Here is a 26638-nt window from a genome sequence, read left to right as displayed (position 1 = left end):
AGGTTGGCACTGGGAGGTTCTAGAAGACAACAGTGAAGAGTTTTGGAATTCATATCAGTTGAATAAATGGGGAATTACCACAGATAGGAAAGGCAAGTTTAGAACATAGAACAGTACAGGCCCTTTGGCCCTCGATGTTGTGCCGAGCCACGTCGGAACCCAAGATCAAGCTAGCCCACTCCCTATCATTCTGGTGTGCTCCATGTGCCTATCCAACAACCGCTTGAAAATTCCTGAAGTGTCCGATTCCACCATCACAGCAGGCAGTGCATTCCACACCCTCTGCTATAACACCCACTATTAACCTTATAGTTATGCCCCCTAGTAACAGCTACATCCACCCGAGAAAATAGTCACTGAATGCCCACCCTATCTATCCCCCTCATCATCTTATAAACTTCTATTAAGTTGCCTCTCATCCTCCTCTGCTCTAAAAAGCCCCAGCTCCCTCAACCTTTCCTCATAAGACCTACCCTGCAAACCAGGCAGCATCCTGGTAAATCTCCTCTGCACTCTCTCCAATGCTTCCACATACTTCTTACAGTGAGGTGACCAGAACTGCACAATATTCCAAATGTGGTCTCACCAAGGTCCTGTATAGTTGCAGCATAACCCCAAGACTCAAACTCAAACCCCCTGTTAATAAACGCTAACACACGATAAGCCTTCTTCACAGCTCTATCCACTTGAGTGGCAACCTTCAGAGATCTGTGGATATGAACCCCAAAATCTCTGTTCCTCCACATTCCTCAGAAACCTGCCATTGACCCTAATCTGCATTCAAGTTTGTCCTACCAAAATGAACTACCTCACACTTATCAGGGTGAAACTCCACTTGCCACTTCTCGGCCCAGCTCTGCATCCTATCAGTGTCTCTTTGCAGCCCACAAGAGCCCTCCACCTCATTCACTATTCCACCAATCTTGGTGTCATCAGCAAATTTACTAACCTACCTTTCAGCCCCCTCTTCCAAGTCATTGATAAAAAAAATCCAATTTCCTTCTTTCCCACACCACCTTACTTTCTTCATGAGCCTACCATGGGGAACCTTATCAAACGCCTTACTAAAATCCATGTATATGATATAAACTGCTCTACCTTCATCTACACACTTAGTTACCTCCTCAAAGAATTCAATCAAATTTGAGAGGCAGGACTTACCTCTCACGAAACCACGCTGACTATCCTGCGTTAAGCTGCATCTTTCCAAATGATCATAAATCCTATCCCTCAGGACCTTTTCCATTAACTTACGACCACTGAAGTAAGGCTAACTGGCCTATAATTACCAGGGTCATTCCTATTTCCTTTCTTGAAGAGAGGAACAACATTCGCCACTCTCCAGTTGTCTGGCACAATCTCCGTGGACAGTGAGAACCCAAAGATCAAAGCTAAAGGCTCCACAATCCCATCCCTTGCCTCCCAAAGTATCCTAGGATGTATCCTGTCTGGCCCAGGGGACTTATCGACCCTCATGTTTTTCAAGATTGCTAATACATCTTCCCTCAGAACATCTACCACGTCCATCTTATCAGCTTGTATCTTACTCATCCTCAAAAACTAAAAGTAAAAAACATGCAGCCCAACTGTTCCGGATTCAATTCTGGCCTCAGGTGACTGTGTACAGTTTGTACATTCTCCCTGTGTCTGCGTGGGATTCCTCCGGGTGCTCAGGTTTCCTCCCACACTCCAAAAATTAGGTGGAAGGCAATCAGCACCCTTCCGTACTTTAGGGATTCTTTTCCACCTCTTCCTATTGCGTAAAAGGGCTTTCTTGAGCACTTACTATAAGCTCTGGCTCTTGCCAATGTTAGAATGAAACAATGCTTTAAATAAATGATTCATGATTTTTTAAAACTGCATTTAGGTGACGCATTCACTTTTCATGTATGATAGCCTGATATGGCAGGTGTGGTATTGCAGAACTTGAATATAATTTGCTTGAATAACTAATTTTATACAGAAGGAAAATGGATGATTCTTTCTTTGCACCACAAGGTGCATACCTCCAAGTTATTAAAAAGCAGCTGCTGTATTTAGCTACGCAACCTACAATTCATGCAATGGAATCTCCTTGTCAGGCAAGATTATAAGATGACCAGCAACTATACATAGACCAAACCTGTAAGAAATTGTGGGTCTAGACCCTAGTGTTACATTTAGTGGTTTGTTGTCATTTTTGTTTTATTTGTCATGCAATGGACAGCACAGATACCACTACAAGTGCAAGCATTCCTGGTGCAACCGGACAAGAAATAAGTGAAAGGATTTAACAGAGTAAGTGACCTGCCACTTTTAAACTCAGTCATCAAGTTATTGCTGTAAACAGCTAGAAAGTTTATATACTTCAAAAGGCGATGAAGTGGTTAGATCGTGACCATCATTCTTGGATTTGACTGTTTTGTTGAGATTTCTTTCTTTCTGGATAGTTGCTAGGTTACAAATCAACTCCAGATTCAATTTTTCTTCAGTGAATCAAGCTCAGTGGGTGAACTGAAATGGCAATTTATCACAGCTTCCTCCTCACTAAAATGAATCAGACCAAATTAGACAGCCACAACTTGCCTAGGATGTACGAGTAACACCAGTTCCGAAACATAGTTCTTCTTGGAACCATGATGGTATGTTGTTGTCCTGTGATGCCTTTAGCCTCAAGAGCTATATCTAATTTCTTCTTTAAATCAGGCATGTTTTGGCCTCAGTTACTTTGTGGTAATGAATTCCACATATTCACCACTCTCTGGGTGAAGAAATTTCTCCTCACCTCAGTTCTAAAAGGTTTATCCCTTATCCTCAAACTATGAACTAAAACCTCACTGGAGGTCAGTTGGGAGCATGGTCAATGCAGGCTTAGAGGGCAGGAGGGCCTGTTCCTGTGCTGTAATTTTCTTTGTTCTAGTTCTGGACTTCCCACGCTGGGGACATTCTTTCTGCATCCAGCCTGTCAGAATTTTAAGTTTCATGAGATCCCCTCTCACTCTTCTAAACTGCAGGGAATATAATCCTGACAGATTAAGTTTCTCCTCATATGACTGACCTGCCACCCCAGAAATCAGCTTGGTAAACCTCCACTATACTCCCTCTATAATAAGGATATCCTTCTTCAGATAAGGATCCCAGAACTGCACACAATACTCCAGGTCTGGCCTCACTAGGTCTGGCCAACACAATTGCAGCAAAATATCCCTATTCCGAATTTGCTGATTGTAAGATGTATATAAATGATTCGGAGGAAAACGTAACTGGGTAAGTAAGTTTGCAGACTACACAAAAAATGGTGGATTTGCGGATAGCGATGAGAATCATCAGAGGACACAGCAGGACATAGGTCAGTTGAAGACTTGAGCAAAGAATGGCAGGAGGAGTTTAATCCAGACAAACGTGAGGTAATTCATTTTGGAAGGTCTAATACAGATAGTAAATGGCAGAACCCTTAAGAGTATTGATAGGCAAAGAGATCTGGTGTACAGGTACACAGGTCACAGAAAGCGGCAGTGCAGATGGAGAAGGTAGTCAAGAAGGCATACAGCATGCTTGCCTTCATCGGCCAGGGTATTGAGTTTAAAAATTGGCAAGTCATGTTGCAGCTTTATACTACCTTAAGTTAGGCTGCACTTGGAATATACTGTTCAATTCTGGTTGCCACACGACCAGAAGGATGTGGAGGCTTTGGAGAAGCTGCAGAAAAGGTTTACCAGATAAGGATCCCAAAACTGGGCACGACACTCTAGGTCTGGCCTCACTAATGCCTTGTTGCCTGGTACGAAGGGCATTAGCTATGAGGAGAAGTTGGAGAAACTTGGTTTGTTCTCACTGGACCATAGGTTGAGGGGAGACCTAATAGAAGTCTACAAGATTGAGGGGCATGGACAGAATGGATAGTCAGAAGCTTTTACCCAGGGTAGAAGAGTCAATTACTAGGGTTAAAGGTGCGAGGAGCAAGTTTTAAGAGATGTACGAGGCAGATTTTTTGCACAGAGTCATGGGTGCCTGGAACCCGTTGCTGGGGGAGGTAGTGGAAGCAGATACGATAGTGACTTTTAAGGGGCGTCTTGACAAGTACATGAATGAGATGTCCTGGAAGCGTAGGGGGTTTTAGTTAAGTCGTACAGCATGGTCAGTGCAGGCTTGGAGGGCTGAAGGGCCTGTTTCTGTGCTGTATTTTTTTTGTTCTTTGTTTGTTCTTCGTTCAAATGCTTTCGCTAATGAAAGCCAACATGCCATTTGCCTTTACTGCCTGTTCTACCTAAATGATTACTTTCAGCGACTGGTAGATGGTCTCCAAGGTCTCGCTCAGTATCCACCTTTCTCAATTTACACCCATTCAAGTAATAATCTGTCTTCCTATTACTGTTTCCAAAGTGGATAACCTCACACTTATCCACATTATAGAATCCAAACCGGTTTTCATTCATCCATAGGTGCTATGCCGCTGGATAAATATTAGGAACAAGAATCTAAAATTTACTCAGCAACAGGGCTCAACAGATGGTTGTACTATTCTTATAATGGTAAGCTGAGAGATCAGTGGGTGGGTGATGTTCTTATGAATTTAAAGGATACAGAAACCTTAAGGGGCAAGAACGCTACTCATCAAAAACATTGTTATGGATAACGAAAGAACTAAGGGATTACCTAAAACTAAAAGCCACAATGTGGCGAAGACGGCATTATACTGGGGTGTGCATGTTCGAGGTTGCGCTCCAAAAGCGCTTCCAAGTAAATGTGTTGGACTTTAACCTGGTGTTGTGAAACTTCTTACTAAAACCAAAAGACTAAAAGATAAAGCATACAAGCATGGCATAATTCCAAGTGAACAAGAGATAATCAAAGAACGGAAAAAGATGATAAAACACTCAAATGGCACGTTATAACAAAACTTAAATGAAAGCAAAATACTGCAGATGACAGTAATCAAATAAAAGTGTTACAAAACGCAACAGGTCTAGCAACATCTGTGGAGAGAGAAACAGAGTTAACATTTCAAATCTGTATAACACCTTCACAACCAAGTAGAAGTGTGATGGATTTTATACTGTTGAAGAGCAGCAGCAGATGGAGCAAAATAGGAGTGTACAGGTGGGAGCTCAGGAGAGAGTGACAAAGATGTCATGGACAGAAGACAAAGAGCATGTTAACAATAGTGTTAAAGATTAAAGGAGGTGCTAATAATGGCATAAAGGTGACGGGGGAGGAGGAGAGATAAAACGTAATTCCAGAGTGGTCTGAAGCTTTTGAATTTAAATACAGAGAGCTGTAAAGTACCTAAACTGTGGCATAGTGGCTAACATTGCTGCCTCAGTACCAGGGCTCTCAGCTTGGGTCATTGTCTGTGTGGAGTCCACACGTTCTCTCCATGCCTGCGTGGGTTTTCTCCAAGTGCTCTGGTTTCCTCCCACAGTCTGATGATTATATGCAAAATTTGCCCTCAGTGTACTTGAACAGGTGCTGGAGTGTGACAACTAGGGGATTTTCACAGTAACTTTGTTACAGTATTAACGTAAGCCTACTTCTGACACTAAAACTTTAAATCAATAAGATGAGGCACTAGTTCTCCAGTTTGCAGAGGGCATTACTGGAACATTACAGCAGGCCAAGGACAGAAGCGTGGGTATGAAAACAAGATGATGAATTGAAATAGCTAGCAGCAGGAAGGTCAGGGTCATGCTTGCAGACTGAGCGAAGGTATCCCGCAAAGCAGTTACTCAGTCTGCATCTAGTCTCCCCACTGTAGAGGAGATCACAATGTGAGTACAGTAGGCTAAATTGAACAGGGTGCAAGAGAAACACTGCTACACCTTAAAGGAGTTTTGGACCTTGGACATTGCAAAGGGCTTAGGTGACATGGGGCCTGAGGCATTAGAGCATAGGTAAAGTCTTACTACTATGATTGCATGGGTAGGTGCCAAGAGAAGGGGGATGAGGTATTGGAGGTGAAGGAGGAGTAGACCAGGGTATTGCAGAGGGAATGATCCCTATGGAGTGCTGACAGGGCAGGAGGGGGGGAAAATATGTTTTGTGGAATATGTTGGAGTTGGCTGAAATGGCGATGGACAATCCTTTGAATATGGACATCATGGAATGAGGGCAATGGGAACTTTATCATAGTTCTGGGACAGAAGGGGTTAAAGCAGAGGTGCAGAAGATGGTTTGGATGTGGCTGAGGGCCCTGCCAACTGGAGCGGGAGGAGAAATGAGGGTGCAGTTTTAAAAGGTAGCAACACCATGAGTGTGTAGTAGTTTTGACTGACCACTTGACAAGGAAGCTCAAGTCAACCACTTTGTCATGTGGCTAGAATGGCCCACAAGCCAGAATGAGTGAGGACAGCAAATTTCCAGACATAAGGGAACCAGCTGGGGTTTTACAACAATTTCATGGTCATTTTCACCAACGCAGGTAGTGTCTCAAAATCTACAACCGTCATGCCAGATTTCAGATCAAGTGGTTCATTCAGCACCTAGTCACACTAAGTTATTTTTATCATTTTACTCAAAACTGATGTATGGCACATTCCAAAAACACCCAATTTTCAGACAAGTCTGGCTATTGGACAGACAAATTTGAGACACTGTACCTGTATTCCCTTTTTACATCTGAATTTTTGATCATTAAAATTGTATTCAAATTCTGCCTTCATGGGGTTTACTTTTGATTATTAATTCAAGCCTCTGGAGTACTAACCCAGAAACATAAATACTACAATATCTAGTAAGTACATTCATCAAAATAGAGTAGGCTACTTGGCTGTGTAACTATGACAAATTATCCTTTTTCATAGAATCCCTGCAGTGCAAAAGGCCATTCGGCCCATCGGGTCTACACCGACCCTAGTCCAATAATCCCACATATTTACCCTGCTAATCCCTGACACTAAGGGCAAGTTAGCATAACCAACCTAACACACATCTTTGGACTGTAGGAGGAAATTGGAGCACCCGGAGGAAAGCCAAAAAGACATGGGGCAGAATATGCAAACTCCACACAGAGTGACTGTTGGCTGGAATTGAACCTGGGTCCCTGGCACAGTGAGGCAGCAGTGCTAACTACTGTATTTGTAAGTGTTATGACCCTAATTTTGTTAATCTGGGTGAGAACCCTCTAGTTGCCACCTTTCGGCCCCCAACACCCCTCTCCACTGATAGCAACAAAGTTTAATCTAAATAAGATCCTTTTCCCATGGATACCTTTTCCAGGCCCATAGCTCCATTTTAAAAGCAGCCAATTTAACCAGGCATTCTTGAGTTAGAGTGAGTTTATTAACTACAAAAATGATGAGAAAAATGGTAAAACACATGCATTTACATTCATACAGATTAGAAGTGAGAATTGAGTTCAATAGCAAGTAAAACTAAAAAAGTTCACAGAACAGTCCTTGACCTGAAAGTAGGTAATAAAGCATGCTGTCTTTATGATTATTCCCGCAGTGTTGACTTTAGTAGGCAGATAGTCAGTTTCAAGGTCCAGTAGGGCAGCATGGTGACAGTGGTTAACACTGCAGCCTTACAGCACCAGGGACCCAGGTTCAAATCCCAGCCTGGGTCACTGGTTGTGTGGAGTTTTGCAAGTTCTCCCTGTGTTTGCGTGGGTTTTCTCCCACAGTCCAAAAGGTATGTAGGTTAGGTGCATCAGCCATGCTAAATTCTCCCTTATTGTACCCGAACAGGTGCCAGAGTACGGAGAATGGGGCACTTTCACAGTAACTTCGTTGCAGTGTTAACATAAGCCTACTTGTGACTAATAAATAAACTTTAAACCTTTAGCATTGACTTCAGCAGGTGAATAGTTGGTTCTTTGATTCCAGTGTTCTGTGGTTTGGCAGAGAAATTCCATACTTCCCGTTTCAGCTGTGATCCTTTTGTTGTTTGAACATAGAACATAGAACATAGAACATTACAGCGCAGAACAGGCCCTTCGGCCCACGATGTTGCGCCGACCAGTTACAAAAACAATGACCCACTAGCCTATACCAATCCCTTTTCGTCCATAAACCTATCCAGAGATCTCTTAAACGCCCCCAAACTAGACGCATTTACAACTGCAGCAGGCAGGGCATTCCAATCCCTCACCACCCGCTGGGTAAAGAACCTACCCCTGACATCCGTCCTGTAGCTACCCCCCCTTAATTTAAAGCTTAATTTGGGCCGACTTCCAGTCAGAAAGACATTTTCAAGGTATATCTGCAAAAATGGCTATTTTGTACAGGCACTGCTGGCTGTTTCTGTTACTGTGTCACACACCTTCAATGTGTAAAGCCCCCAGCTGCTTATTCTCAGAGCACACAAAGCCAGACATCAGGGCAGTTTTATTTGCTTCCTTTAAACCTATTGTATACTACGGCTGAGTGGCAAATCCACAATTCTGTGTTGGACAGGATCCCTTGAGAGATGGACATTACATCGTCTTTGCCTTTAACAGTGATGATAATCAGTCTCTTGATGCTTTCAGAAGTACCTTGTCTCAAAGTAGGAAGGGATTTCATTGCCCCTTAGAGAATCATCCTGCAGCAATTCCTGTCAGTAGTTTACATTCTAGAGGGCTAGATTTAATAATGCAAACATACGGAACCAGCTCACAAATGATGGTCTTCTGCAAATCAACCTAAGTGCATGTCAGTGTTAATTTCCTGTAAAACGCAGTGGAAAGCTACCAGAATATTTTGACATGCTGACACGGGAGCTGAGTTCGGAATTCTCATAACACTCGGGAAGGATTTAAACACTACAAAACCCCATATCAAATCCACAATTCCGGTCCATTGCAATGGTTAAGAAGGAAGTTTCCGTTCCGAGCTACACATTGCATATTAAAATATTGCTGTGGAAGCTGGTAACAACAGCTGAACCACGCAAGGTGCAATTACTGCTCAGCTGTATTTACCCACACTTGTTCAAACAGAAGCATTTCACTTATCTCAGATATTACTTGGAAAAATTAGAACAGGCACAAGAGAAAAAACACAGGCTGCTGTTTTACTATTTAAAAAGAACATTCATCCGAAATCAAGTCAAATGAGTTTAGCATACTGTGAAATTTTACAGGCAATATTAAAGTATATTACTTACTGTTTTCTATTGTGGGATCATACGAGTCCACAAATTGTCCTTCAACAAACTGAATAGTCAATGAGGATTTCCCTAAAACAGAAACAGATAAACATAAATCAAGTCATCTTTCCCTGAAAGACTGTAACATTATGAAATATTTCTAATTATCTTACTTCCTCCAAGTCACATTTAGCTCTCTGCACATTATTTCATTTTAATTATATTCTAAACTTTGAGTTTCAGATCATCAAAGCCTTTTTAGTGTTTTACAGAACTTTGTACACAATTTTTTTGTGGCAGATTGTAAGTGGCATCATGCCATCATTTTATCTTGCATTTGCTTCTAGTACACTTTTGCAATTTCTCATTGTTCACATTGGAGAGTCAAAATGGGGCAGCACAATGGCTAGCACTGCTTCCTCACAGGGCCAGGGACCTGGGTTCAATTCTGGCCTTGGGTGACCATCTACATGGGTTTCCCCCAGGTGCTCCAGTTTCATAGAACACTACAGCACAAACAGGCCCTTCGGCCCACAAGTTGCACCGATCATATCTATACCTACCAAGCCAAAGAACTATCTGTAACTCCCAATCCCATATACTCACCCAGAAGTCTTTTAAAAGACCCTGGTGAGTTCGCCTCTACCACCACCAACAGCAGCCGATTCCACTCACTCACCACCGAGTGAAAAACTTTCCCCTAACATCACTTCTGTACTTGCTTCCCAGCACCTTAAACCTGTGTCCTCTCATAGCGACCATTTCAGCCCTGGGAAATAGCCTCCGAGAATCCACCCTATCTATTCCTCTCAACATTTTATAAACCTCTATCAGGTCACCTCTCAACCTTCATCTCTCCAGGGAGAAGAGACTTGGCTCCCTCAACTTATCTTCATAAGACATGCCTCCCACTCCAGGCAACATCCTTGTAAATCTCCTTGTAAATTTCCTCCCACAGTCTGAAGATGTACAGGTTAGGTGGACTGGTCCTACTAAATTGTTCCTTAGTGAACCAAGTTTAAGTTAGTTAAGGGGATTTGCAGGGTAAATACATGGGGTTGGAGGAATTGGGTGGGGCTGGGCAAATTGCTCTGTTGGAGAGTTGGTGCAGACTCAATGGGCTGAAAGGCTTCCAGCTGCACTGCAGAGATTCTAAATGCACACTAGCAGTATGGTAAAGTTACTGGACGAGGAATTCAGAGATTAATGCTCAGCAAACTCAAATCCCACTGCAATGGCTGAAGAGATTTAAATTTTCCTCAGAGGAAAATAACCTTTTACCCACTGCACCAGCCTTTCTATTTCAAGCTTATTTATATCCGTGACACAAAACAAAAAGACAGACCAAATGGATGTGGTGTGACATTTAGCCATTAGGCAGGCCTGATACCCTAACGCATGACTAACCACCTACTTATAGATTAACTATTGAACCCACTGTCCACATGGATTGCAGCAGTTCAAGGCAGCAGCTCACCACTACCTTCAAGGACAATTCAGGATGGGCAATACATGCTAGCTTAGCCAGAAAAGCCGATGTCCCTTGAATGAAAAAAAATCACAAGGTCTGTGCTACTCTGTATAAGATCTGACAATAAGTAGGTAGACTATTTTATAGGGGTCAAGTAAATGGGGCTATGGGGACAACTTTTCAGCTAAATAAGACAAATACAATAGGTTTCACCAACTTAAAAGCCATTTGATGCACTACACAAAACAAGCCATGCTGTTCATGCTACATCCATAATCAAAATACAGTCTACTGCAGTCGTCTTTACATTGTGGTACGATCTGACGTAAAATAACCTGATGTACTTCTGCAAGGACAAGTAAAAGAATGCATGAATCAGCAGACTCATGCCTATACAAGACCAGCGTTCTGATCCTTGGCAGTTTGAACTCAGATAGATACTGTGAACACACTATTCCAGGGTTGCTTTTGTGGTTTAAGGCAGCAGGTGATGGCATTGTTAACCCTTCTTCCAGAAACTTATGATGTGTGTGCATGTACAGTGTCTTTCCACAATATTTTCTGTAGAAGTTTTGATCATTATTTGAAATACATGTTCAATCAGTATGCCAAAACAAGGCAAAGCAAGGGGGAAAACACAAGTGTGGAAGTTGTGAAGGTTGTTTTCAGGGAAACCATTGAAGCAACTGATTTGACAATTTGCTGATCATGGAACGGCTGCTTCTAACTAATGGCAAAAACATTAAGTTGCATCAGTTTTGTGTTTTTCTACCTCAAAATGTAAATATACAATTAAGAGTTTCTGAATGTGCTATATGTTTATTCATGTCTGACCAACTGTGCAGCTACTGTAGAAATTGCAGGTAATGGATCCCACTATTACTTAAATATAATACTGGAACACAGCTAAATATTGATACTGAAATAATACATTTTTCTTAATTTAATATATAAAAGGCAGAAAAAATTGCTGTCTGAGCAAAGGAATTACGACTAGTACTGGCTGTAAATGAAGGTCCACAAGAATTGAAAAGATTGTTCCTAATTATCCTGCATGAAAAAAAATCATAGAACAAAGAACAGTACAGCACAGGAACAGGCCCTTCAGCCTACCAAGTCTATGCTGACACAGATGCCTCTCAAATTCAATATTTTCTTACCCCTACATGGTCCATATCTTTCTATTCCCTGCCTATTCACGTATCTATCCAGATGCTCTTGAACATTGTTATAGAATCTGCTTCCACCACCTCCTCTGGCAGCGTGTTCCAGGCATTCACCACTGCGAGAGAAAAACTTGTCCCTTACATCTCTTTTAAACTTTCCTCTCGCTCTCAACCTATGCCCCCAAGTAATTGATCCTTTGACCCTTGGAAAAAGACTATTCACTCTGTCCAAACCTGTCATAATCTTGCAAACGTCTAATGTCCTCATCCTCGGAGCTCCAATAAAAACAATCCAAGTTTGTTCAACCCTAGTCCATATCCTCTAAGTTAGACAACATCCTGGTAAAATCTCTAATGCATTGGAAAGAGTGCAGAAATGTCCTTCCGGTAGTGTGGCGACCAGGATTGCATACAATACTCCAAATGCAGCCCAATCAAAGTTTTATACAGCTGTAATCATGCTTAATTTTTAAGGCAAACAGATTCTGCAACTGATGAAAAACAGTTATCGTCTTTGCAGTTCAGATGTGTACAAAGAAACCATAGATTAAATGACCATTAATTACATGATAGCAATGCCTGTGCCATGCAGGGCAGTCTGGCTTCTAAGAGGACATACAACATACTGCATCAAACAGAATTCATACATACACAAGTATTTATGCCTTTTGTTATAATTGCAACAGCTTTTTTATCTTAATGACAGCAGCCTAAGGAATGCTTGCTATCACATTAAATTAGACGTCACCCACATACTGACTCAAATACATACATACAAATTAGGAGTAGGCCACTCAGCCCCTCATGGCTGATCTGATTGTGACCTCAGGTCCACATTCTTGGCTACCCCCAATAACTTTTCAATCCCTTGTTAATCAAGAACCGATCTAGCTCTGGATTCCAGATATCACGACCCACTGAGAGAAAGGTTTCTGTCTTAATCGAGTGACTATTTTTAAATTATGACCCTAGTTTTAGATTGTCCAACATGAGGAAACATCCTCTCCACATCCACCCTGTCAATAAAGGTTTTGGTCAAATTGGCTCTTACTCTTCTAAACTCTAGTGGATATAAACCTAGCCTGTCCAACCTTTCTTCATAGGACAACCCAATCGCTCCTGGTGTTAGTCAAGTAACCCTCCTCTGAACAGTTTTGAATGCAATCAAACTCCATTTCTAGGGCAGACTATGCAACAGATGTGATGCTCACTCTTGTCATTTAGCTAGTATGGCTGAATAAGCTGAGAGTTGGCAATACAATTTAAAAAAAACACTAATCTACAAACTTGATGCTGGTCATCTGCAACTGTGCTTAGTGCACTGAAACCAATGTGCTACAGAAAAAATTGCACTTGAACCAATATGTTCATGTATATGACTTAATAGAATCAGAGAATGGTTACAGTACAGAAGGAAGCCATTGTACTGACAAATTCAATTAGTGCCAATTCCCTCCCTATGGCCATGCACATTTTTCCTTTTCAGACAATAATCCAATTCCTTCTCGAAAGTTTTGATCAAGCTTGCCTCCACCACAAACTCAGACAGTGAATTCCAGATTCTATCCAATCACTGCATGATGAAACTTTTTGTCTGGTCACCACTGATTTTTTTATTAATTACCTTAAATCTGTGCTCCCGGTTCTCAATTCTTCCACCAATGGAAACAGTGTCGGCCCATCTACACTGAGCAGACCCAGGATTTTGAACACCTCAATAAAATCTCCTTCTCCAGAGGAAAAGGTCACTACTTTTCCAATCTGCGTAACTAAGGCATCTTATCCCTAGAACCATTCTTGTGAATCTTTTCTGTACTCTCTCTGACACCTTCACATCCTTTGTTGTGTGTTGCCGAGGACCAGACACAGTTGAGTTTGAATCAGTGTTTTGTACTAAATTAAACCTGCATAACTTTGCTTGTTTTTGTCCCTTTGTATAAAAGCCTAGGATGCCGTATGCTTGTCACCTGTTCTCCCCATCCGTCCTACCACTTTCAATCATTTATGCATATATGCACCAAGGTCCCTCTGCTCCTGACCTGAAATCCCTTTAGCATTCTACCTTTTATTTCATATTGTCATCTTGTGCTCTACGTACCAAAATGAATCACTTCACACTTATTTGTATTAAGTTTCATCTAACACTTGTCCAATTGTTTCATCAGTTCACCAACATATCTATGTCTGTTTGAAGTCTGACACAGTCCTCCTCAGTTTGCAATGCTGTCAAGTTTTGTACAGTCCACAAATTTTGAAATTGTGCACTATACACCAAGATTTAGGTCATTAGTATGCAAGAGTCCCAACACTCCACTTTAAACCTTCCTCCGGACTGAAAAACAACCTTTATGCACCCAAGAGAAAACGTTGAAAACTTTTGGTTTCAGATTCCAGCACCTGCATTGATTTGCTTTCAACCATTACGCATCACTGTTTCCTGTCATTTGGCCAATTTTATACGTTGCTACTGTCCCTGTGATTCATGAGCTATAACTTTGGTCACAGGTCTGCTATATAGCACTTTTCAACTGAAAGCCCACATACACATCAACACCATTACCCTTATCAATACTCGCTGTGACCTGAAAAAACTTCAGCGAATCTGTTAACCACTATTCGCCCAGAACAAATCCATGCTGGTTTTTCTGAATTACGTGACACTGTTGCAAAATCTCATTTCTGGAAGCTTCCCCACCACCAAGGTTAACCTGAGTGGCTCATGGCTGGGCTTGTCTGTGATACTCAGCCACGCAAAGTTTCGACTGCCAGCAGTGCTTCATTCTTCTATCAAACTACTAAATATTTTCTCCCCAAGATCAACTCAGTGCTTCGAGACGATATGCTGCTACGTGCACAAGCAGTTCAAGCAGACAAAATTCTCACACTCCCCCTTACTAAAATTCTAGTTACACCATTAGATTTTATAAGATTGATGAGAAACATACAGCAGTAACATTTTTCTTACTATGTGTGGCACTAAACAATCAGTCCAGCAGTTTAGGTGACCAAGTCAGCAAGTTGTTGAGATAGACAGACCACCAGCCTGACCAAGTCTGTATTGAGTCAGCTTGTCTCAGTCATGGTAGCAATAGGTTTACCATAATCTATCTCAGCAACTACTATTTGGAGAGAGAGAGAGAGAGAGGGGTGAGGGAGCAGAAATTAAAAAGCCCAGATACTGATTCATTGGTGCTTTTCAACATTAGCAAGGTTTCAGAATGGATCAGGCTTGGCTGTAGTGTCCTCTACGATACCACAGTCTGTATGAAAATGGGCCAGCTTTACATAGATGGCCATTAATAGCAGACATTTGATGCCTGCATCCATGGAAACATATTTCTTTAAAGTCGTCACACACGCAGAAGGGAAGCAGCAAATGTAAGAAACTTGGCAGTAAGTTTCGGAAGTAAAAGCCTCAGTTTTCCATCACCATTTACTTCTTAAAAATCCTGTGTGCTCACATTATCACGAAATCCAACTTCCCTTCTCAACAAGAGAAGTGGCTGAAACTTCAAGTCCCAACAGAATTTGGGGTTTTCATGTACACTTGGACCAGGAGCAGAGCTTGTGTGCATAGTTCAGCATTTTAAATTCTTTGGACCAAAGGCCAGCCCAGCACATGCAAAAAAGGTGCGAAAATCTGGGTCACAACCATTGTAGACAAGTGTTCCAGGCAGGGGACAGGGAGAGTTCCCAAAGGGCAATGGGACAAGGAGATGTCCCAAAGGGTCCCAAGACAGGGGAGAGGGGCAGGAAGCAGTCCAGGTTAAGTAAAAAGAGGAGCAAAGAAAGAGGCTCCAAGCAAAAAGAGGGCTGCAGTTGGCAGGGTTAAGTAGCAAGGACTCCGGAGATGCCAGGCAACTGAAGAACGCTCAACAGAAGCCTGCTTGATCAAAGAGGGCTTAAGAGATGCCTTGAAAATTGAGAGATGGTGGTTGGTGACTCGCACTGCAGCCAGTGGGGTAAAAAAATCCCTTTGGAGCAGTAACATTCTGTTCAGCATAGCCAAAAAAGCAGAAGTTGTGCTCATAAATTAGTGGTCAAGTGCATACTCGGGATTCCTGGGGAATAAAGCGTCAGGAGAAGAGATTTAAACCCTGCATGGCAAGTTGTTGTGTCAAACTTGGAGCAATATTTGGAGAGAATTCCAGGGCAGGATCTTCGAAGATGAAGGCTGGAATCCCATGCGAGGAGGAGAGAGTTTCAGTTAGATTGGTCGATTCCGTTTACCTGACATCTGGGCAGGTTGTTGCAACCATGGAATCTGCCTTGGTCACATTTTCTATTTATTGCAGTGTGATGTGTTTGACCATAGTTTTCCTGTTAACATATATCATACATTAATCCGGAATGTAAATTGTTTACCTTTGACCTTGTATAGTGAAATTTATTTTTGTTTGTTCAAAACCTTTGGGATATTGTCTTGACAAGTGTCTTGATTTTCAACCTTTGTCTGTTTTAAGCAAAAGAGAAACTTACCAATAGTCAGGTCCAGGATCATAATGATATTCATACACACAGGGCACTGATTTCAAATTAATTATTTACTCCACAATATACATTCGTTTCTAGCACACATTTAAAGAGATTGTTCCTACATATTTCTAAACAAAATACTCATCCTAGCATGGCACTGAGCCTCAAAATCACAGAATCTTACATTGCAGAAGGAGGCCATTTGACCCATTGAGTCTGCACTCACCCACGCCCTATCCCCACAACCCCATGCATTTACCCTAGCTAGTCCCCCTTACTCTAAAGGGCAATTTAGCATGGCCAATCGACCTAACCATTAAGAAAGACAACCTTAGATTTGATTTCTAGTCTCTTCCAAGTTGGTTAGCTGAACTCAGCCGGGAACCACGGAGCTGTGCAAAGTAAAAGCTTCAGTGTCTCAGGCTGGTAAAAGATAACAATGTACTGTCAACGCTAACTCATTATGCTTGTGAGGTGTGATCACTTCAAGTAACATTGAAGACCTGCTCACGCCTATCGAAGTGTGCGCCGAAACAAATTCATCTTCGGGAGAGGAAAAAGAAAACGGGAAGAGGAAGCAGCAGGAAGGGGAGAGCAGGACAATAAACATTTATGAAAAACAAATATTGTCTAGTAAATTTTTAATCTCATGTGTTTTCAGGGGTGAGGTGATCACCAACCCAATCTCTCTCCCCCCACATTTCATTTCTGATACAATATTTATTAATGTTTTTGGATAAATATTTTTAGGATCATACTAGAATAGTTAGGTGGTTTGCCTTGGACCGGTGCAGACGTGATGGGCTGAAGGGCTATTTTTTACGCCGTATACCTCAGTGGCTTGGAACTATTTTTAATATAGCAGACTGCCGCAGTGAAATAAAAAAGACTAAATATCACAACTTGATTTATTAAAGCAGGCTGTGAAAATAATTAAAGCTAATGCCTAAAGCAGCAGTTTCTCACACGCAATTAGTTCTACTCAAGTTTGAACTAATTATCAACCTTTTCACCTAAACATTGGAGAAAATAAATCCTTTTTCAAAATTATTTATACTCTTCAACTGGTGAGTAGCATTGAGAACCACAGCACATTTTTACAAGGAGCAAAAAGAAAATCAAAGATAGTTGCTTTTAGTTCACTAGCTTTGAAACTGTACACATTTATCAGGAATTCAGGGCAAATATTAGTAAATTATGTTGCACAATTTCTTGTATACTTTCAATTAAATGTACGATTCACACGTCTGGAATTGCTATTTCAAAGGTCTCACTATTGCTAGTTTTAAAGGATGTTGGGAATTTATAAATTCCACACCTATTATTCCACAATGAGTCAAGCACACATACCGCCATTCCTGCTGCATCCCCCCAAAAAAGACACACACAGTAGTTCCCATGTTCTGAGAAAAGGAACAACACTTCACCCTGACTACTGCAGGCAGTGAAAATACAATGAATGCTCTTCAGCTGAAACCATTCCTATTGCCTACTGCACCCCAGCAGGGTGACAGCAAAAAATTAACACTTGCCAAAAGGAGATTGTCAAGGAGTTCCTTCATGTATTTTCCATGGTACTTCACATCTGCCAGGGAATGTGATAAATAATTTTGCCTCTAACTAGCTGAATTAGATTCTTTGGGTTAATGGATACTTCAAAAGTTGTGGTGGGTGAATGAAAATTCCAATTGTTAAATTAGAAACTTCAATTTTAATAATAAATACAAAGGACATAATCAGATTTTAAAACTTTTTGAAAATTAATGCTCAAGTATGAGCTTTGCTGACAAGTCCATCTTTTCTATCTGCAACAACTGAGCTGCTTTTGAGGTTAGCTCAGACAGCAGTTAGGAATCAAACATGTTGGTTTGTGACTGTAATCAAATAGGCCACACCAGGTAGGGAAGACAGATTTTTTTGCCCTCAAACAACATAGTGAAGGAGTTGGAATTTTACAACAATCCAATAGCTTCAGGATACTTATATCAGATTTAAAAGGAATTTAATTCAAATTCTCAATCTACCACATGATAGGATTTGAATTCTCAGGAATAGAACCCTCTGAACCTTCTTGAACACTTCTGGCAGTCAGGGCCATTTACAAGTCATGACCCTAGGCAAATCAGGACTGCACCTCCTGGGGTCATTTAAGAGGCTGCTTCCAGCAGTACTGTCCAATTCGGGATGGTGAGCAGGCTATAGGGTCAAGAAGGCGAGTCAGCACGAGACAACAAGGCTGGCCAACAGTCTTCACTGTTAATGCAGCAAGCGTGCTGCTGGAGTGCATGGGGTGCGAGAGAGCCGGACAAAATGGAACCATGAAATGGCTGCCGACTCGCCACAAGCACTGTTCCTTACTGCAGTCTCCAGGAGAATAGAAGGAAAATTATAAGACAAGGACTTCAGGATTGCCAATTTGCATTTTGTAGTAGATGTAATTTATTTGTTATGGCACTCTGACCTCCCACTCTGCATGCTCCTTCTGTTATATGATGAACTGCAGACAAGAGCAGGGCTCCCATGAAACGCCGGTAAGATTACACCGGAAAATTGTTGCTATTTTAACTGGCATCCAGACACTGCCGGGCAGGTTGCCATCACTGCACTGAAAGAAGTGCAATGAGACAGCATCACATGAGAGAACGAGCACAGCCTCTGTCATTTACCTGGGAAAAGTCCCCCCCACATTCTCTCTAGATCAGTAACAACTACAACATGACCATACATGGTACAAGATTCTACTGCTTTGGGCACTTACAAATTTTCCATTTCATGAGAAAGCAACTAAAGTGGAACTGAATTGTCGTTTAAAAAAGACCACAAACCATTCATTGAAAACAAAATGGAAATCTGGAGAATAATAAGCTATATAATTTTTTTGGTCAATGGAATAGTTAACCAATAAGACACAGGAGCAGAATTAGGCCACTTGGCCCATCGAATATGCTCCGCCATTCAATAATGGCTGATATTTTTCTCATCCTCATTCTCCAGCCTTTTCCCCATAATCCCTGATTCCCTTATTAATCAAGAACCTATCTATCTCTGTCCTGAAGACATTCAGTGACCTGGCCTCCACAGCCATCTGCAGCAAAGAGTTCCACACATTCACCACTTTCTGGCTGAACAAATTCCTCCTCATCTCTGTTTTAAAAGATTGTCCCTTCAGCCTGAGGTTGTGCCCTCTGGTTTTAGTTTTTCCGACTAGCGGAAACATCCTCTCCACGTCCACTCTATCCAGGCCTCCTTTGGTCATAAGTGGTTTAAGCAGAACCAAATGTAGCTCCATGATTCAGCTTTATGATTCAGCTCAAGGAACCCCTTCTTTGTGCAGAACTTGCTTCCAATTCAAGCCCAGGCAGTTTAAAGAACTGAGCTAAGTTAATATCTGAGGCTGTCTTACAAGGAAAGTTTGGGTATGCCAAGCTTGTATCTGCTGGAGTCGACGTGCAACTTGACTGAAATGCAAGATCTTGAGGAGTCATGACAGGGTGGATATGGAGAGGATGTTTCCTTTTGTGGGAAAATCTAGAACTAGGGGTCACTGTTTAAAAATAAGGGGCCACCCACTTAAAAACAGAGTTGAGGCGTTTCTGTTTTCACTTAGAGCATCCTTTGAATCTTTGGAACTCTTCTTGAAAAGGTGGCAGAAGCAGTCTTTGAATATTTTTAAGGTAGAGATGGATAGATTCTTGCAGAGCAAAGGAGTTGGTGACATGTCATCGGAGTAGGCAAGTGTAAATTTCAGGTTTCTATCAGATCAGCCATGATCGTACTAAATGGTAGACCAGACTTCCAACGGCTGAATGGCCTCCTCCTGCTCTTGATTCTTATGTAGTATTAGAAAAAAACTGCTCCCCGGCAGGTCAAAATCCACCTGTTTAGTATCAGCCTTAATCAGTTCTTCAGTTTAGGAATTTTAAACAACTGAAGTAGAATCACAGAATGGTTAAAGTACAGAAGGCCAGTTTGTGCTGGCCTCCTGAAGGAACAATTTATCTAGTCCATATTCACTGGATGTCAGCATTGCTGGCTAGGCCAACATTTATCGCCTACCCCCAAGGGCATTTATGAGTTAACCACATTGCTGTGGATCTGGAGTCACATATAGGCCAGACCAAGTAAGGGCAACAGATTTCCTTCCTGAAAGGATAATGAATAAGATAGGTCTTTAACAAATAAAAAAAGTGCTGGAAAATCTCAGGTGTGACAGCATCCGTGGAGAAAAAGATAGAGCTAACATTTCAATTCTGGATGACTGACAAAACTGAAGACAATAGCAAACAGGATGATATTTATTTTGTTAGGGTGGGGCAGATCGACAAAGATGTCAGACAAAAAGACAAAGGGAAAGTAAATGGTGGTGATCATGGCTAAGGAGGGATTGGATAGCAGCCCATTAAGAGATAAGATCATTTAAATTACAGAACAAAGGTAAGCAGAGTGTCAAAGGACAACTTGAGATGTCCTTATTTATTTCTTTGTCACAAGTAAGGCTTACATTAATACACTGCAATGAAGATACTGTGAAATTCCCCTAGTCGCCACACTTTGGTGCCTGTTTGGGTCAGTGCACCTAATCAGTACGTTCCTTTGGGAGGAAACCCACGCAGGTACAGGAGAACATGCGAACTCCACACAGACAGTGACCCAAGCTGGGAATCAAACACGGGTCCCTGGCGCTGTGAGGGAGCAGTGCTAAATCACTGTGCCAAATCACTGTGCCATCGTGCCGTCACATTGACCTCAATTCATTATGTGTAACAGGCCCTAGTTGAGTGGAGGGGGAGGGGAGACCCTAGTTTGAGGAAAAGGATGGAAAGCAAGATTTTTTAAAAAGGTGGAAAAATGAAACGATGAAATGAAAATTTAAAAAATAAATATATTGCTATTAATAAGATAAAATGAAAAAATAAAAATGACTGAAAATAGGGTAAAGGATGAGTTACTGAACGCAGCCGGAAGGCTGTAAAGTGCCTAATTGGAAGATGAGGTGCTGTTCCTCCAGTTTGTTTTGGAGCATTGCAACAGGCCAAGGATGGACATGTGAACATGAGAGCAGGATAGTGTGCTGAAAAGGCAAACGACTGGAATGTCTGGGTCCTGTTCACAAATGGACCAAAGGTGTTCTGCTAAGAGGTCACCCAGTCTGCATTTGGTCTCTCTGATGTAGATCGGATTGGGAGCAGCGAAAGCACTACACCAGCTTAAAGGAGGTGCATGTGAAGTGCCGCTTCACCTGAAACGTGTTTAGGACTTGGGATGGTGAGCAGGTATTGTGCCTTCTGCGATTGCATAGAAAGGTGGGCAGGGGGCAAGGTGTTGGGTAAGAGTGGACCAGGGCATCCCAGAAGAACGGTTCTTGCAGAACGTTGACAATGGGAACAAAGGGAAGATGTATTTGATGGTGGCATCATGCTTGAGTTAGTGGAAATGGCGGAGGATGATCTTTCGAGTGCGGAGGCTGGTGGGGTTAAAAGTGAGAACGGGGCTCCCTGTGCAGATTCTGGGAGGAAGGGAGTGGAGGGTGTGAGAGCATAGGAGATGGATCGGACAGGGTTGAGAACCCTTTCGACCGCAATGCTTGGATACAACCATTAAGGACAATTAAGGGTTATGACAATTGGTTATGGTTTCAGGGTCATCATTAGATCTTTAATTCCAGGTTTTCCGATTCAATTCAAATTTCACCATCAGTCATGGAGGGATTCGAACCACGAGTCTCCAAAGCATTCCCCGCGTCTCTGGAATACTAGTTGGGTAACAATACCACTATGATATGGGAAGGCAATGGCCTAGTGGTATTATCTCTAGACTATTAATTCAGAAACTCAGCTATTGTTCTGGGGACCTGGGTTTGAATCCTGCCACAGCAGATAGGGGAATTTAAATTCAATTTTAAAAAATATCTGGAATTAAAAATCTGATGACCACAAAATCATTGTCAATTGTCAGAAAAGCCCATCTGGTTCACTCATGTCCTTTAGGGAAGGAAATCTGCTGTCCGTACCTAGTCTGGCTACACGGGACTGCAAAGCCACAGCAACGTGGTTGACTTTCAACTGCTCTCTGAAATGGCCCAGCAAGCCATTCAGCTCAACGGCAACTAGAGATGGGCAATAAATGCTAGCCAACCAGCAATACCCATGTCCCACGAATGAATAAAAAATGCCTGCCCCAATAGCCCTGCAAATTTTTCCTTTCCAGTTAATGATCCTATTCTCATTTGCAAGTCTGAAATGACAATGCCTCCATCCCACACTTGGGGAATATTCATTCGTAGCATGTTCCTCATGTCGCCTTTGCTTCTTGAGCCAGTTACATTAAATGTGTCCTCTTGTTCTCAATCATAGAGTCATTGAATCTCTCAGTGCAGAAGGAGGACACTCGATCCATCATGTCAGCACCAACCACAATCCAACCCAGGCCCCACTCCCACAATCCCAGGCATTTACCCTACCTAATCTCCCTGATATAAGGGGCAATTTAGCATGGTCAATCAACCTAACCTGCACATCTTTGGACTGTGGGAGGAAACGGAGCGCCCAGAGGAAACCCACGCGGACATGGGGAGAATGTGCAAACTCCACACAGACAGTGACCCAAGCTGGGAATCGAACCTCGGCTCCTGGTGCTGTGAGGCAGCAGTGCTAACCACTGTGCTGCCCTACGTTCCACCAGTGGAAGCAGTTATTCCCTATGTCCAGACCCCTCGTGATTTTGAATACTTCTATCAAATCTCCTCTCAAACTACTCTTCTCCACGGAAAGAAAATGCAACTGGTTTGATTAGTAAGTTTGCAGACAACTCAAAGGTTGGTAGATTTGTGGATAGCAATGAGGACCATCAGAGGATACAGCAGGATATAGACAGGTTGAAGGTTTGGGCGGCGCGATGGCAGATGGAGTTTATTCCGCAAAAATATGAGGTAATGCATTTTGGAAGATCTAATAAAGATAGAAAATATACAGTAACTGGCAGAACCCTTAAGAGTATGATAGGCAAAGGGATCTGGTTGTAAGGTGTACAGGTCACTGAAAATGGCAATGCAGGTGGAGAAAGGAATCAAGAAGGCATACGGCATACTTGCCTTCACTGGCCAGGGCACTGAGTTTGAAAATTGACAAGTCATGTTACAGCTTTATCGAACATTAGTTAGGCAGCACTTGGAATATAGTGTTCAATCCTGGTCACCACACTACCAGAAGGATGTGGAGGCTTTGGAGAGGCTACAGAAAAGATTTACCAGGATGTTGCCTGGCAATGGAGGGCATTAGCTAAGAGAAGTTGGATAAACTTGATTTGTTCTCACTGGAGGTTGAGGGGCAATATGATAGAAGTCTACAAGATTATGAGGGGCATGGACAGAGTGGATAGTTTTTTCCCAGGGTGGAAGAGTCAATTACTAGGGGGCATAGGTTTAAGGGGCAAGGTTTAAAAGATGTACGGTTTGTTTTTTTTAGAGAGGGTGGTGGGTGCCTGAGACTTGCTGCCGGGGGAGGTAGTGGAAGCACATACGACACTGACTTTTAAGGGACATCTGGACAAATACATGGATAGGATGGGAATAGAGGGATATTGTCCCTGGAAGGATAGGGGGCTTTAGTTCAGTCAGGCAGCACAGTCGGTGCAGGCTTGGAGGGCCAAAGAGCCTGTTACTGTGCTGTAATTTTTTGTTCTTTGAAAGCAGCTCAAACTTTGCCAATTATGTAACTAAAATTCCTCATCTCTGGATCCTTTTTACCTGCTTTATCTGTAAAAGGTACTGCATAAAAGGCTTCTTAATAAGATAATAAGCCATGGTGTTGGGTGTAGTATATTAGCATGGATCGAGAATTGGCTAACAGAGAGTTGGAATAAAAGTGGCATTTTTAGGAGTGACACAGATTATTGTTTATTTACAATAGATATTAATGATTTGGATGAGGGAAGTGAAAGTACTGTTGCCAAATTTGCAAAAGGCACAGAAATAGGTAGGAAAGCAAGTGATGAGGATGCTAGAGTTAAAGAGGTGTATAGACAGGTTAAGCGAGTGGGCAAAAATTTGGCAGACGGAACATAAAATAGTAAAATATGAAATTACATACTTTGGTAGGAAGAATAATGGAGTTGAATAGTACTTAAATGAAGAAAGACTGAAGAAAGCTGCAGCGTAATGATTGGGGGGGGGGGGGGGGGGGGGCTCATGCATAAATCAAAAAAGCTAGCATGCAAGTTCAACTGGCAATAGGAAGGTTGGCCTCTATTTCAAAGGGAACAGAGTATAAAAATAGGGAAGTCTTGCTAAAACTACACAAGGCAATAGTGAGACCACACTTGGAATATTGTGAACAGTTTTGGTCCCCTTACCCAAGAAAGGGTATACTTGGCATTGGAGACAGTCCAGAGAAGGTGCAGTAGGTTGATCCTGGATACGGAGGGATTTTCAAATGGAGGGGTAGCGTCGGTTGGGTCTGTACTCACTGGAGTTTAGAGGAATGCAAGACAACTTTGAGACGTATAGGATTCTTTGGAAGATTGATAGGGTAGATGCTGAGAGGTTGATTCCCCTTGTGAGAGATTCAAAGGCAAAAGGGTACAATCTCGGAGTAAGGGGTCATCCATTTCAGACAGGAGGAGGAATTCCTTCTGAGGGAGAATCTGGGCAACTTGCGGAATTCTTTACTTCAGAGGGCTGATCATTAAGCATGTTCAAGGCTGAGATAGACAGATTTTTAATCAGTAAGGGAATCAAGGATTATGGAGTTAAGGCAGGAAAGTGGAGTTGAAGATTATCACACCAAATCAATCGTGCTCTTGTTGAATTGTGGAGCAGACTCCATGGGCCAAGTGGCCTACTTCTGTTCGTATGTCTTATGGTCTAGCGAGGCTCAATACTCAAATTTGAGGACCAACCAGTGTTTTATTCAGGTTTAACATAACTTCCTTGATTTTGTATCCTATGCCTCTATTTATAAAGCCCAAGATATCAGAGGTACATCAGAGGTACTGATAAAACAGGAACCAAAGTTTATCTAGTGGGTCATTAGACTATAAGTAGGAACTAAGTTGAGACACGTGCAAATCAATAAAATCAATTTTGGTGAGAAGTTGGATTGTATTACCTCAAAAACAGAACATGTGCACTGGAAACAGCCCAAAAGCAATCAAGATGGTTCCGGACCAGACTTATGAAAAAACATTCAAGTGATTAAACTTATTTCACTGAAGATGGGGAACTTGTGATATAGAATATCACAACAACTGAAAGATAGAGAAGTAAACATTCTTTATCTTGGATAAGTTTAATATTTAGTGACTAGGGCATGTCTTTTGGACTGTGGGAGAAAACTAGAGCACCTGGAGGAAACCCACACAGACATGGGGAGAACGTGCAGACTCCATACAGCCTGTGACTCAACCCAGGAATCGAATCTGGGTCCCTGGCAGCAGTACTAACCAATGCCACCCCAGGGAGGGAAACTTCCAGGTGGTGGTCCATGCATCTGCTGCCCTTGTCCCTCGAGATGGCAGCGGTTATGAATTTGGAAGGTACTGCCAAAAAAGCCTTGGTGAGTTGCTGCTGTGCATCTTGTAGATAGTACATATTGCTCCTCCCCCAACAGAATGAACTCCCAGGAAGGTGGTTGATTCAGAACCAACTGACACCTTCAAAAAGGAGCTGAATTGGTATGTTGAGAAACTGGATAAAAGCTCATGCAGCTATATAAACACAGCTGGTGTCTCTGCCTTGGCTGACCAAACTATTGCTTTTGCATCCATATGTTCAATAAACGTGGCGACAACACAAATTGAGATGCATCCCAGCCTAACCCTGACATAGTTCAATATAAACACAGGTTTACAGTAATTTCAAAATCAATCTTTGAAATGGCATTCCTGCAGAAGCAATATGCCTTACCAATGTAGCTATACACAAATGCCAAGACAGCAATTTCATTCCATGGATTTGCTATGTATAGTTTGACTTCAATACATGATAATAAGAAAAAAAACTTGACACCTGCCACCACAAAAATATTGATCTTAAAGCTTAAACATGAACCTGTAATTATATCCACGACAAATTCCTCTAATTCCTATGTTCCTAAATAAGATATAAGATAACAAAACTTGCGTTCAGATGACTTAAAAAACTTCACACAAGAGATGCATGTTCTAATCGGACAGAATCATAGAAGTCAAACCCAGTCCTTTAAGATCACTTTTAGCTAAAATCTCTAAGCTAAACAATGCACATCTTTGAAATCAATAAACTAGCAAAAACCAGGAAGGCTGGTGTGATAGCATTACAGAATTATGTTTCACAGAAGGAAATGTTGGTAATTCCAATTGAAGATTACAGGGAAGTGAAGAGCCAAACAGCAAGTGAATGCTTCCAATCACAACAGTGCAACTACTGTTTTTTAAAATTCATTTTTGGGATGTGGATGTCACTGGCTAGGCCAACATTTATTGCCCAACCTTAACTGTCCTCGAG

The 26638-nt window shown here is 42.0% G+C and overlaps 1 protein-coding gene across 1 annotated transcript in view; it reads right to left on the bottom strand.

The window, feature by feature from the left end:
- The window catches only part of rheb (Ras homolog, mTORC1 binding), a 94600-nt gene that overhangs the window by 38757 nt on the left and 29205 nt on the right, over positions 1 to 26638 (bottom strand). Inside the window, exon 2 of the mRNA XM_080213183.1 lies at positions 9064 to 9135. Coding sequence (XP_080069309.1) covers positions 9064 to 9135 — 72 coding nt within the window. The remainder of the gene's footprint in view (positions 1 to 9063; positions 9136 to 26638) is intronic.

The sequence above is a fragment of the Carcharhinus amblyrhynchos genome, chromosome 2 (genome assembly GCF_965287045.1).
Source record: "Carcharhinus amblyrhynchos chromosome 2, sCarAmb.v2.hapA, whole genome shotgun sequence".
Lineage (NCBI taxonomy): Eukaryota > Metazoa > Chordata > Chondrichthyes > Carcharhiniformes > Carcharhinidae > Carcharhinus > Carcharhinus amblyrhynchos.
This window is presented reverse-complemented; position numbering and strand designations above follow the sequence as displayed.